This window comes from Anguilla rostrata, chromosome 10, assembly GCF_018555375.3.
Source record: "Anguilla rostrata isolate EN2019 chromosome 10, ASM1855537v3, whole genome shotgun sequence".
Taxonomy (NCBI): domain Eukaryota; kingdom Metazoa; phylum Chordata; class Actinopteri; order Anguilliformes; family Anguillidae; genus Anguilla; species Anguilla rostrata.
The window spans coordinates 22,544,575-22,559,107 of NC_057942.1; the positions used below are offsets into that span (position 1 = coordinate 22,544,575).

General features: G+C 38.8%; 1 protein-coding gene across 2 annotated transcripts in view; it reads left to right on the forward strand.

Annotated features, from left to right (window-relative positions):
• The window catches only part of LOC135233743 (sodium-dependent phosphate transporter 1-B-like), a 188,358-nt gene that overhangs the window by 130,502 nt on the left and 43,323 nt on the right, over positions 1-14,533 (forward strand). For both annotated transcript variants that reach the window (XM_064297585.1, XM_064297584.1), the window contains one exon: positions 4,780-5,290. In XM_064297585.1, the coding sequence (XP_064153655.1) occupies positions 4,780-5,290 (511 nt within the window). The remainder of the gene's footprint in view (positions 1-4,779; positions 5,291-14,533) is intronic.

A 14,533-nucleotide genomic window follows, 5' to 3' on the forward strand; every position in this document is an offset into this window, starting at 1 on the left:
CCAGGGAAATGTGTCTCCCGCATTACTGATTGAGAGAATGAAAGGTGTAATTTGTCAGAATCTTCGCTAGATGGCAGTAGCAACTAAGGTAGCCAAGTCAGGTGACGTGTGCTTGTGCATTCAGCTCGTTGATACAGCACAAGCTCCGACTCTGCACGCTTCTGTAGCAATAAGTGTTCTAATTTGGAAATATTGTATTATAGGAAGATACTGTATTGTTATTAAAATATGCTGTTTTCATATCTATTTAAAAGTGAAAGACCTGTTTAAAGATTATTTAGTTTACAATTGTTTAATTTTTAAAATATATTTAACACTCTGGGGTCTAAGGGTAAAATGAGGCACACTGGTGATTGTGCGATGCTCTGACATTTGTGTAAATTTCATCAACTTTATATACAGTGATTCCAAAGTGTTTCATATCTTTGTTTTCAGCACAAACTCAGCTACAACAATATGGCAGCAGTAAGTAGGTCATAATCATGTGTGGATTGTAAACTGCTCTAAAAACACACAAACAGTAGTTTTGAACATGCACAGGAATGTTGTAATAAAACACACTAAACAATAGTGAATAAGACTTTTGGTCACTGAAATGTGTTCTTCAAGGTCTTGGGTATCAAAAGATGACAAAATATTTTAGCAAATCCAATGAGAAATATAAAATAAATTGCTAAAAGTTAGTGTTGTGACTTATTTTTCAACACCAGGTGAGAATGGGAGGGCAAATGGCCTTTCTGTAATGAATATGCATTGGGTAGGAATACCTGCCAGCTAAGTAGGCTATTCACACCTGGCCGCATGCCTCCCCACCACTAAAGACAAAGACTCAGTGAGCCATTTAGAAGACAGAAACAAAGACAACTTTTGATTTTAGAACATTTATTGAAGTAAACTGCATGGAAGATGAGATGAGACTGGTGTACTCTTGCAACGTCTGCCTGGCCTCTTAGCTAGTGGTGAACTAGGCCATGTTTCCTGATCAACATCTCTGCAAATATAATAAAAACAAAATTGTTAGGAAATGTGAAATCAAACTTTATTTATATAGCACATTTCCTTCAACAGGTGAAAATTAAATGTGCCTTACAAAAAAGGGACAAACCACTAACTAATGAAAACAAAATTAATGAAATGTGACATCATATACAAACAAAGATACTTCTAACACAACCAGACGCAGAGAGCCTAGCCTATAATTTTGAGATGCAATAGTACGAATCGTTCATAGTGTGGGAATTTACAAATGCGCACATTGCCGGATATTCCTACAAACACACAGATACGTTGCAATACAGTACACATATTTACCAATATGATCATAAGAAATATACTTACGCATGAAGCTCTTCATCAGTGTCAGCTTCCGGACGGACCATTTTCCAAAATTAAACGAAATGTTCACCTCAAAAGAAGTGAATTAGGCGACACTCTGTGACATTCTATCCCGCTTTCGCAGACATTTCTCCCATGGATCTCGCATCGCCCCTCCTTTAGTCTCCTTCTATGGAGAGTAATTATAATGTTGTTAACATGTGAATGCGATTTGGGCGGACTGCCTGCTGAGCGAAATTCACATAGTAATGAGTAAAGTTTAGCGAAGCATACATGATCTAATTAATCAAATTTGGAACATTTAAAACAATTTATATCATTTGCCAATGGGCGCATTGAAAAGTCGCGATTCTAAGGTTTCTGACAATGTTTTTGTTGCGTCTGTATGATAACAGCACATGAAGTTAATCATCCAAATAGAAACGAAAGTTAATTTCATCCTGTCGAGCTCTCGACCCCAGAGGGTTAATATATTTTTCTGTTGTTTAGTGTTGTGACACTATAGTCCTATGCTTATTAATATGTTGAACAGGCTTCAACTTAAAGGTTGTTAATAAACCTCAAAATTCGAAAATGAGGTCAACCCTGGTGGACATTACGTTTCTGTTCTCTTAAGGTAATTTCAGTATCGTTAGGTACCGAGTATCGAATCAGTATCATTTAAGTATCAAGTATCATTTCAGTATCAAGTATCGTGATACTAAACCTGGTATCGGTATCAAAGTCAAAATGATGGTTTTGTGACAACACTAGTCTCACGCCTTTTTTAGTTGTGGTGCGGAAGCGCTGCAGCTCTACATACACGCCAGGCCATCTAAGTGTTACGACATGCCATCTAAGTGTTAAGTAATCCGACACCGTCTCTTAGCACAAAATTGGCCATAAGTCATCAATATTTTATACAATCATCGTGATACTCAGTAGATATGTTGGGTGAAGGTATATGATCATGAGGACAAAACCATTTTAAAATCGCTCCATAGGACCCCTCCCAACGTCGCTTGCAGCTTTAATTTTGTTTGTTTTCATTCTTCTCCAATGTGAATCACTTTGTGTTGAATGGTATGTATGAAAGGCATTATACAAATAAAGCTTATTATTGAGATGGAAGGTATGCCATCCTGCCAAGTTACAGAGAGTTTGGCACTTTTCAGGGTTCCCTACAGAAATAACCACAATGACCACAGACTCTCAACTCTTACAAACATTCATTTCTGTACCTTCTGAGCCCATTTCAACAAACATAATTCACAAACCACTTCACATTTCCACACAATAAAGCCCCAAACCTAGGGGATTTTGCGATTTTTCCTTCTTCTCCCTTCTTCTTCATTTTCCTGCCTGAAATGCTCCTAGCCCACAAAGAATATGTCTCCCCATTGGTCATTTTACGTACATCAACCAATAAAATCATCGGATACACACACAAAATAAACATAAGTTTGCACGTTTTAAAATAGTTCAACTTTGCACCTCTAACATCTGCTTCCCTCATAGCTTACTGGGCACTGCCTTTGCCTTTAGAACTGACATATCCGAGCTGAAATCCCCCCTCCGACTGAAGCAGATCTCTTACTCATTATGCTGGCTTGCTGGCTAACTAAAAATGTAACATTTAACTATTGCTTTTGTATCTGTTAAATCTTCGCGGGACACTCATTTACTCTTCTGAAATCCAAATAAAATAAACCCACACTTTACACAGTTCCGCTTTCCGCATTTTCACCGTGTTTTACGTTAGCTACCTTGCTAACAAGACGACACACTGAGTGTATAACATTACTACACATACAGGCGCCTGCGAAATTGCTCTCTAACATCTGCAATTCGGTCCGGTTGGTAACTTTACCGGTTGTATATAAACTGGGCCAAGTGTCTTGAAACAATTTAGGAAACATTGGGTAGCACTGCTTTGGAATACCGCTTCTTTAATTTGTGTGAGGTAAGATAGCCAGTACTGCTTGTAGTACAGTAACTTGGCGTAATTTTGATATCAATACTTTTAATGGCAGGGCTATATTTTGCCAGTTTGAATAAATGACTTATAGACAGTGCTTTGTATGTGTGAGTAACTTGGCATTTTTGTATGTTGAAAAAAATATTATATTTTCAGTATTGCAAACAGCATTTGAAATGTGCTGGGGCAGGAGCCGAGTTACACGTCTGGCTGAATAGTGAACTTACTTTGTGAAACCAAAAATCCAAAATATCAACAAATTAATCAGGTTAACTCAGTTAGCCACAGGGCCCTGGCAAGCTGCTCCACACATTGAAAACTCTCTATGTAAAGAAATACTTGATGATATCCATGCTCAATTTCTTTAGCTAATTTTTTACTGGAAGAACTGAATGTGAAAAAACTTTACAGTGCAATTTGTGAAATCCCTTTTAAGAATTTAAAACATTTCTATCTTGGTCTCCAAGAAGAGGGAGAGGAATAATAAAAAGTACAGAGGAAAAAATTCAGTAATGCTAATATCACTGCCACCAGTTATACACATTATGCAACCATAGGGGTGGTTTCTTCCAGGCGTGTGAGTCCACATTATTCCATTGCAACTGATTAAGGAGCTGTCATGATTTCGTATTCCTTTGTGCTATACAGGCTACTCGGCTACTCATTTCGAGAGCTATTCTCTTTTCAGCAAACGAGCATGAGTATTCAGTTGATACACGTGCAGTACTCTTCTTACTACTACGGAGCTTATTGGCGGCGTCCTAATTATGGTCAATTACTTCCATCTGGTGGTCATTCTATATAACTCCCCTCTAAGAGCACCTCATTGCTTTTGTGTCTAATTCTCATTTCGCATAGAGCCGGTAAGGTGCTTGGTAATTCAGAAAAGAAAAGACTTGGTAAGTCGGTATAGCTTGGAGCAAAGTTTTCAGTTAGTTGTGATACTGATAGTGGGTTTCTGGTGACTTGATTCACGCTACTGTCTGTCAGCCTTTGTTTTGCTCCTATCTTACCTTACCTCAGTGTGAGGTTGAATTTTCTGTTCATTTATCTTACTTCATTTTGTTTGTTTATTTCCTTTCCCTGTCTCTCACGAGACCTAGTGGTTGAACCCCCCCCCCCCCCCCGCTCAACTTAAAGAGCCCCTCTTATATTCGGAATATTTGTTTGCGTTCGGTCGTATCCTCCCCTCCCCAAACCATTACAGGAGCTGCCTGTTTTACCTGTCACTACAAACTCGACATGCACACAAAAATAGGCCTCACGCGTTTTGCAGCAATGCATCAATATTTTTTATTTATTTATTATTGCTATTGTTATTATTATTATGTTCTCCAGTTGTTGCTATGACCTTACTATTTATTTTTTTATCAAGCATATGGGTCTTAAAATCAAATACTTTTTTTAACTTTCTGACAGTAGAGGTAGAACTATCTTTTATCTCTACTGTCATTGATAATACTGAATTTTTCTGTTTGCACCTACAGTCTGCAGCAAGGATCAAGTCCAGTTCAGCAATAGTAATGAACTTTCCAACAATGGCTACAGCCATTACCACACCATACATAAAGACTCTGGCCTGTACAAGGATCTCCTGCACAAGTTGCACCTGGCTAAGGTGGGTGACTGTATGGGTGAGGGGGATCGAACCATCCGCCGCAACAACAGCTACACTTCGTATACTATGGCTATCTGTGGCATGCACAACGACTTCAAGCAGAAGGACGGAGATGTCAAGCCTGCTGACGATGGAGATAAGGAGAAAAAACAAATGTCCACAAACAATTATATCGGCTACTTCAGCGCAGTGACTGAGAGTAGGCCACCGGATCATCTGGGTGAGGTGGTGTTGGATGCAAGTCAAGAAGCTAGCAGTGAGAAGTCACTTGAAGAGGATGCGTTGGAGATTGACCGGCCAGAAGTCTCTCTGCTCTTTCAGTTCCTGCAGATTCTCACTGCCTGCTTTGGGTCCTTTGCTCATGGAGGCAACGATGTCAGGTAAAAAAGATGATTATGAAAAGGGCAGGTGCATGGTATTTATTTTATAATAAGCAGCATATTGATTTACAATGATATGTTAACCAATTTGGAATGTAAATTGTTCTGCAAAACTTTTTTTTCCAAAGGTTGGCTAAATATTAATGCAAATACACTGGTATAGTTTTTAAACATTGTAGCCATTCTCAAAAATATGCTTGTAAAGGAGAAAAATGCTGCCTTCATGATGGCATTTCAGTAAAGCAATATAATGAAAAAAAAGAAATGAAAGATCATGAAAATCAATCTTTAATATTACTTCTTCAATCAATTGTTTCCCAGCTAACTGAGGACATTTTGGTATGTTCTGATTTAGGACAAGTTATGATGTGGCATCACCAAAAATGTTATTAGGATGTTATTAAATTCCTTGGAAGGACATTGTTTGGTTACAGTATGACATTTACAGTAATTAGAATTTTTCAGGGATGTTCAAGCAACATCCCTATTGGGTAATGATATAATATAAAGTTCAAAACTTTCAGGGGACATTGGGGGACGTGTTTTCTCCTGTTTATATATTCCATACTACCAGTAATTACATGGAAGCTCATGTTTCTGGAACATATGTTATTCTTTTACAATTACTCTATGAGTTGTCTGATGAATATACACCAGCCATTGCCAGTGTATTCACACAGCAATAGCTACCATTAGCAAACATTGCCCAGCTGACATTAGCTAGTTAGCTGAAAAGCTAGTCTGACATTACCTAGATGTGGTGAAACATCACAAAACTGGAAGCAACAAAATTCTGTAATGTAATGGAATGCCTGATTTATATGCTTTTCTAACTTGACTAATGTTAGCTAATGTTACATATCAAATTTTTCCATCAATCAACAGCAATCCACAGACTTTCTTTATTTGTTTGTTTGTTTTTATTATTCATTTTAAACAAAAGCAAATCCAAAACCTTATGTTATATTGTAACATAGAGCAAAAAGATAGGAATTGGTAAAAGTTTTGCTCTAGCTAGTGATGATAAACAGCAAAGTTCTATCAAATTTAATGGATTTTTTTTTCATCAAACACAAAACATTGGCATTAAAAGGATTTTATCCTGGATTGTGGTGCTCAGTCTTGCAGTAGAACCGTGCCTTAGCTGGATGAACCACCCAGCAGCCTCATTGAAACAAAAACATATGTTCTGACTTGCGTGTCCCAAAACTTGTGGTTAGCTCTCTATCAACCTTGCAGAAGATAAATATCAGAAATGTTTAGTATTTACAAAATGCATTAGCAAGCAAAACATTACATCTGAAACAGTATTTAGCTAGGAAAAAAACCTTCATATCTATGATCATGCCAGTAGATTAGATTGCTGCTAGCAAGGTTGTTAACCTAGCTCATTTACAGCTTACAGCTTCTCATTTATTAAAAGGAAAGATCCAAAGTAGAGAAAAATGCTGTCTGCACACTGTTTAAGGATTCCACAAATTTTCAGCATACAGCTTTCCTCAGTGCTCTCACTGCACAGGTCACAAGTGTTTTTTTGAAAAAGAACATGCAAGTGTCATGACCCGTAACTCACCAGCATTATAATAACCAGGTGTATGCTATCAGACATAACACGAAGCAACCTCAGTAACAACCACAACTCAAAGCACAAAGTGATATATAAAAGGCAAGAAGGTGTTCATTATATAGCAAAGCAGGGAGTTAGATCGGTTTGTCCTAAAGGAGTTTGAAGCGTATATACAGGTTTAGCAGGATCTCATCAGGCGGGTAGACGTAGCCCACGCAAGATGGTCCTCTTGTCTAAAAGTCCTACAGTTCCTTACAGATGTTTTGAGTTAGAAACTGGGCTAATCGCTGGCTATCCTTACAATCTGCACTCTTATCTAAAATAACTTTGTATAAAAGTAACACAAAGGTTACTTACCTACTATTGGCAATTTAACATGTTACAGAAAATTTTGTAAGAAAAGATGGTGATGATGGTGGTCAAGATGAGCAGATTGTAGACAACAAACAACGTGGACTATAGACATTAGGCAACTCTGAGCTGTAGGCCAAGATTCAGACCTAGACTCCGACCAAGCCTAATTTAAAAAGGTGCACATAATCAAAATATAGCCCGCCATGTTTTTAATAACGGTGCTCCTCGATGATCCCGGCTCATTATTGAGGCAATTGACACATGCAGGCCCTAACAATAGTGGAAAGCTGCAAAAGATAATTTCATGCTAATTACCTTTATGTACAAAACAACACAACGTATGTAAAGAAAAGACAATGCGTGACAAGGGTTATTGTAAAGAATACAAGAAAAGCCCAATTCCTCATTCGTCTCAAAGGAAAGAGAGTGTTAAGTTCAAAAATCCAAAAGGCTTCTCTTTGTAATAATCTACCATCCCAGTCACCACCCCTTCGATGTGGCAAAATCCTTTCTAAAACAAACAAACCTTGAGCTGAGGGTAACCAAGTATAAGGATAGCCATGCTGTAAAAAAAATTTATACAGATGGATAGATTGAACAACAAATTCTGCATCATCAGAACATATATGACATAGACATAAGAATTGACTATATGGTAAGTCCTTTTTTGTAAGGAACTGGATGAAAATGGCATGCAGAAGGCTGTTTTTTGCAGTTTCTTTCTTAAAAAGAGTTGTGGGCAAAGAAAGCTGACTTTGACTGGATCAATGTGATGAATAAATCTAATTGAATTTAATCCATATTGGTGTTCATATATAGAAAAAAATGTTCCAGCTCCATAGTTGAGCTCTTACAAATCACATAAATGTCAAGTATATTTCTCCTCCATAGAACCAAATTGGAGGAGAAAGCATTGTTCCAGATGTACAAATCTTGGAGATACCCCAAATATACTGTATATATATATCAGGAAAAACATTAATGGCCTGGACCTTTGTGTCCAGTGGTCGAATGGTACCTTGACCAACCTGCTAACAGAAATAAGTCATGGTACCAAGGCCAAATTCACACTTTTCCAGGTGACTACCCCACGTGGCTGAGTATATAACAACATCATCCAGACAGGTTTCACATTATCAGTATGAGCCAGAACCTGATTCATTAATCTTTGAAGGGTGGCAGGGGCATTTCTTAAATCAAAAGTCATTACAGTGTAGTGTAGGAAACTATCTGGCGTAGTAAAAGCTGACATCTCTGTTGCATGATCATGTAGGATATGTAGTGTTTAGATTTTGGACTTAAAGAGGAAAACAGTGAATAAGAATGTGGCCTGGCCTCCCCATCACAAGCATCAAAGCAAATGTGATTGGGGCCATTTTAAATTCCACTGATACCCTAATCTAGGCTGACAATCTATGGGTCTCACCTCCTCAGAAGAGACAAAACCATATGACACAGGACACCATATTGGCGGTTAGAGACCCTCATTACTTTTAGTTTGAATGCAATCTTTAGGTAGGCCAGTCCTTGCCATAAATTAGTCGGACCCCCCTCCCTTCTCTCCTAAACCTTAACTCGGCATCACCCAATCAGGGCAAACAAGCCATGCTGGGTAAGGTATTTAAGATGACCACAGGAAAAAGTGTTGTGTTGCATTTGATTTCTGAGCCTTGAAGAAGAAGAGTTTCCTCTTTTTATTTTAGTGGTGGTTCCTTGGTTGTGTGTGTTTTTAGCTGGTTTTCTTGTCTGATTTCAATTCATTAATCTAATTGATTACTTCGTATTAAATTCAATTATTTAGTCTTGAAACCTGATATAGAGCTTGTTTTGACTTGTTGGTTGATTCCACCAGTTTTCTGTAGACAGACCTATCAATGAATTTGGCGATGTAATTGATCATTCTAATTATGATAATTTTAAACATAATTATTAAATTAAATCAAATAAAATATATTTTACATGTAGGTTAAGTGAGGGGTTCTAGCACGCAATATCGCTTGGTTCAGTATTTAGAGTGCTGAACATTTTAACAAGGGCATTGATTGTTGGATTCGGAAAATAAACATATTCTTAATTAATCCTTACTTGTCCGACAATCAAATAAAATAACTTGCCAGTAACCTTTTAGGAGATCTAATTTTGCTACATATTTTGCATTACCAATCCTGTCTACACAATCTTCCATTCATGGGAGAGAAAAAGAATCAGCTTTTGTCAAAGCATACATTTTTCTGTCATCTGTACAAAAATGGAATGTTCCATCCTGTTAGACCCTAGTAGGCAGGGAAAATGCCATGGGCTTGAACTGGAAACAGTAAGACCATTATCAACAAGATAATCAGTTTCTTTTTTCATACTGGATCATTTAGTGGGGTTTGTACAATATGCATTCTGTTTGATCAGAGCATGATCAATGTCATGTTTCAGAGCATTAGTTCTGGATGGAATATCTGAGAAGAGGCAGGGATATTTTTGAATCAAATGTAAAATATCAGAATTTGACAAATAAGGCAATTTAGATGGAAGAGCTTAGAATGTCTTTAATTGGGCACAGAAAGAGAATTACCGCCTTGACTAAGGCCGTCGATTTCAATAGCATATTCTGCTGAAACGGGAACAACTGGAATAGTTGGACTTTAACATATTTATGTGAAAAACGCAAGCTGTATGTCCAAATGCCAACTCAGATGGACTAAAACCAAGGGATTCCTGCACCATGGTACATATAGCAAAAAGGAGGAGAGGAATTCCATCCTCTCAATCTTCCTTGGTTTAAGCAATACATTTGCAGCATGGATTTCAAAGTCTGATGAAACATTTCTCCCTGAGACTCTGGATGATACGCACTAGCAACTTGATGTTTAACATTCAAATGTTTCAAGACTTTGCCAAACATGGCATGTTTTTGGACATGAAATTGGAACCATGATCTGACCAAATGAATTTTGGTAGCCCAAAAGTGGAACAGAACCTAGGGCTATATTTTAACGATCTAAGCGCACAGTCTAAAGCGCATGGCGCAAGTGCATTTAGGGCGTGTCCAAATCCACTTTTGCTAGTTTAAAGGCGGATAATCTGAGTGCAAAGTAAGGCACATGGTTCAAAGGGGTTGTACTTAGTCTCTTAATTAATCATAGGTGTGTTTTGTGCATAACTTGAAATAAACCAATCAGAGTGTCATCTCCCATTCCCTTTAAAAGCCAGGTGCGCTTGCACCTTGGCGTATTGCTATAATAATGGCGGATTTGCCAAGTAGTAGGAAAGCTAATTCTGATAAATATTATGACTAACCATTATGACATGTATTTTTTAAAAATATCGCGCATTGTGCACCCGCCTATGTAGGTGCATATTACTATCTTAATAATGTGCACTTAAAATAACAGTAAAATGCTGCGCCATTGACTTAAGACCAGGTTTTTGTTGGTCAATCGCGCAGCTTTCCGCTGCCTCAAGATAGCAATGCGCCAACAATGTGCCTGACCACACCTCATTTTAAGACCAACTTAACAACATGGGCGCTCTTTGCTATTTAAACAACGTGGGCGCTGGACGGGAAAATGACTGCGTTGGTCTGAAACTAGCAAAGACACTTGCGTTGCACTTGGCGCCGCTTTGCGCCGGGTGTAAGATAGAGCCTTTAATCACAGATTTCACAATATCATGGGCTTTAAGTGTATGCAGAGGTACAGCTTCAGGGTACTGTGCTGCAGCACATATTAAGGTTAACATATATGTGTGACCGAACTTCAGTCTTTGGAGAGGACCAACACAATCTATTCTAATTTTCTCAAAAGGTTCACCTATAACAGGAATAGGCTTCAGGGGAAATTACTTGATTAGGCTTTTGTCTAGGGGTATGATTCTCGCTTGGGGTGCAAGAGGTCCTGGGTTTATATCCCGGATGAGCCCCCAGTTTTGTTGTGATCCTGTCTAAGGTCAGACCATAACAGGGTGAATGATAAGGGAAATGAGTAGGGAATGGGAAAGGGAAATGTACTGCAAACCGACCAGTAACTCCATTCCCTATATGCCTATGCAAATCTGTCTGAAATCTGGCTATTCTTTGAAGGATACCGGGCACGAGGTGACTTCAGAAGACATCTCTATGGTTGTCATTAAAGGTGCTTTGCTGCTGGGAAAGTTCCTGTTCACAGTGTGGGAGGGTTTACTCCACACTTCTTTAAGGAGATCATCAGTTATTCCTTAAGGTGGTCCTTGTAGTGGTCTGTACAGGACCTTTTGCAGCAGGTTGTCTGCTGCCATCTGGATGGTATGACCGAGTTGGTGGTGGGTGATGGTCACCTCTATGCTCCTACAGTTAACCCTCTGTAGGAGCTCCAAGTGTGGCACAAGATCCTGCCAGACCACTTTAAGAATGTGCTGGAGGTATCTTACATGAAAAAATTCAAGCTGTTTCAAGTGATAGCTGTCGAGTGTTCATATTTTGCACCCACAGAGAAGTGGCAAGGATCCAGAGTGCAACCATTTTGGTTGCACATGCGACCAAAAATCAGCGACCAAGTGCGACTAAACATTTTCATTGGTCCCTCTTGTTGTATGCCTGACATTATCAGGTCTTGCTCTGTGTGTTATAATGGAGTATTATGGCCACAGAGGAAAATTCGGAGATTTCGAGAATAAGGTCGTAATATTACGAGAATAAAGTCGGAATTTAACGAGAAAAAGAGCCATAATATTATGAGAATAAAGTCGTAATTTTACAAGAAAAAAAGTCATAATATTACGAGAATATTCGTAATATTATGACTTTTTTCTCAATTACGACTTTATTCTCGTAATATTACGACCTTATTCTCGAAATCTCCGAATTTTTTCCCCCTCAATGTGGCCCTAATACTCCGTTGTAGTAGTCTACAGTGTGTATATGTGTGTAGTGTTTTTTTTTTTTTCCACCCGCATTCTGCAAAGACCCACCCCTACTCTGCCTCAGATTGGCTCTGACCCTGATATTCTTCTTCGCTGAATGCGGGTGGGGAAAAAAATAAGGCATGTATGTGTGAAACCGTGCCCTGTACTCCTCCGGGAGCAGCGCACACTTTTTTATTTATTTGAGTTTGATTTATTTATTTGAGTTTGTCAAGCACTTATATATCAGTACTTTTTAAGTTTATTTTTTCAATTGAGGTTATTTTGATTTCTTGTTTGTGCTGTGATTTAAATAAAGAAAAAAACATTTATCTGCACCTTTATTCCTGTTTACTATCATTTACATAATGTGTTAAGAAATTACCAATGTGTATTGGAACTGACAAAAAAGGTAACGCTTAAAATGTATTACTGCGGCACCAAAAGGCACGGTGAAAAATTTTGGGTGCACCTAAATTATGTGCTGGTGCACTTAAATGAAAAAGTTAGGCGCACCAGTGCAACCAATGTAAAAAGTTAGTCTGGAGCCCTGAGTGTGTAGATGCATATTGTCCAGTAGCTCTTGTCATCCTTTGGACAGCTGAGGAACAGAGCAATGGAGAGGAGCAATAAGCCCCTAGTGTTGCTGCTGATGGATCTGTCCCTCTTGTTTTTATACATTGTGATAATATTTGCATTGGGGGATTTCTCTCTTAGTGCCATTCCAGGGAGATTAACAGGTGGACTGCTTTGGCGGTACTGAGATAGCCCCCTCTGCTTCTGGGGCTCAGCAGGGATGGAATCAGGTCCCAGAGTTTTGTAGTTCGTTAGTCACCTAATGGCGAAGCAGACCTCAGAGAAGGCAGGTGGGAGGTCAAGGTTCTCATTGAATGGTAGAGTTGGCAGCTCATCCAGGACTGAAAAGTCAAATGGATTTGACCAATTTAAGAGTGCTGACCCATTTTCATTTTCAAGTTAATGTATGCACAATCTGAAAATTTTTACATTTAAATGCAGTCCATTCCATATTCAATTTTTCTCACCCTCTATACAGCCCAATCATACTTAAAATGAATAACCGCATTTAAAATGACAGTTTCTTATTGTAACGACATTATCCATGACAAAAATGATTTCTCATTTATCTTTTCATTTTAATGTTTTTGTGGCACAAGAGTGACATAAATCAAATTCAATTCACTTCTATTTGCAATATCATACCCACGTGGTCACGCAAAAACCCTTCCAAAATTCAAATTGAAAATACATATCCATCCAGATGTGCTTCCATATAAGTGTGTGCATTAACTTGAAAATGAAAGCACAAACTGGTCTCAGTCTTGAATCATCTCAACCGTTCTTGGTCTCCGTATTAACTCAAACTTGAATTGCCACTGACTCAGTCTGCAATAAGACCCAACTGAGCCCTTCCTAACTAGAGCCCTAGGAACATTTTAACCAGTTGGCAAGCTACCTTGCTGATATCAGCCAGCGATACTCATACAAAGAGTAGTCAATGTGTGGAATAGCCTGCCAGGTCATGTAGTATTAGATGCTATCTAGTCTGTCGGTAATCAGAGCACTAATTTATTCAGGAAAATGGCAAGCATTATTGGGCTGAATGGCCTGTTCTGATCATTATGTTATTAAATTCAATTCAGTTTTATTTGTATAGTGCATTTTACAGTGAACTGTCAAAAAGACACTTTACAGAGTAGCAAGGCAGGAGATAGAGCAAACAGTGCAAAGCGAGCAAACACCAGGCCTGAACCCCCCAAATAGCAGGTACATAAGGTAAAAAAACTCCCAGTGGGGAGAAAACCCTCAAAGGCGGTGAGAAAAAACTCCCCAATGGGAGGAAATCTCGAGAGGAACCCGGCCATAGAGGGGGAGCCCATCCTCCACTGGCCAGTCTGGTGTAAGGTAGTAGACAGTAAATAAAATAGGGTTGAACAGGTTACAGCTGAGGTGAAAGCTAACAAGAATAGGAAAAGACAAAATGGTATAGTTAGAATAGTGCTGTTTAGAGGAGCTGGGTGATGGATCTGGAGCTTCAGACAACATTAAGGCAGGGGCAGGGGAGGAACAGGACTGAAGCAGTCCATGACCAAAGAGGAAAGGACAGGACTGGAGCGATCCTGTGGATTCAGGACAAGGAAACAGGCTGGACTTTGGACTCAGGGCAAGGTAGGGGGAGGGAGCCCCATGGAAACACAAACAGAGAAGACAGGGTTAAGGACAGCTAGACACTTGATGCTAAGCTATCTAGTGTGTCAACTCCATAGGGACAGCTTGACACATGAGGCCAAGCTAACTAGTGTTATGTTATGTTCTGTTATGTTATGTTATGACTCCTAAGTTAGCTATGCTACAAGTTATGATACTTCACTGTAAAAAGTCCAGTGCTGTAGGACTGTATATCAGCACTCATGGAATGTCTCTCATCCAATCAA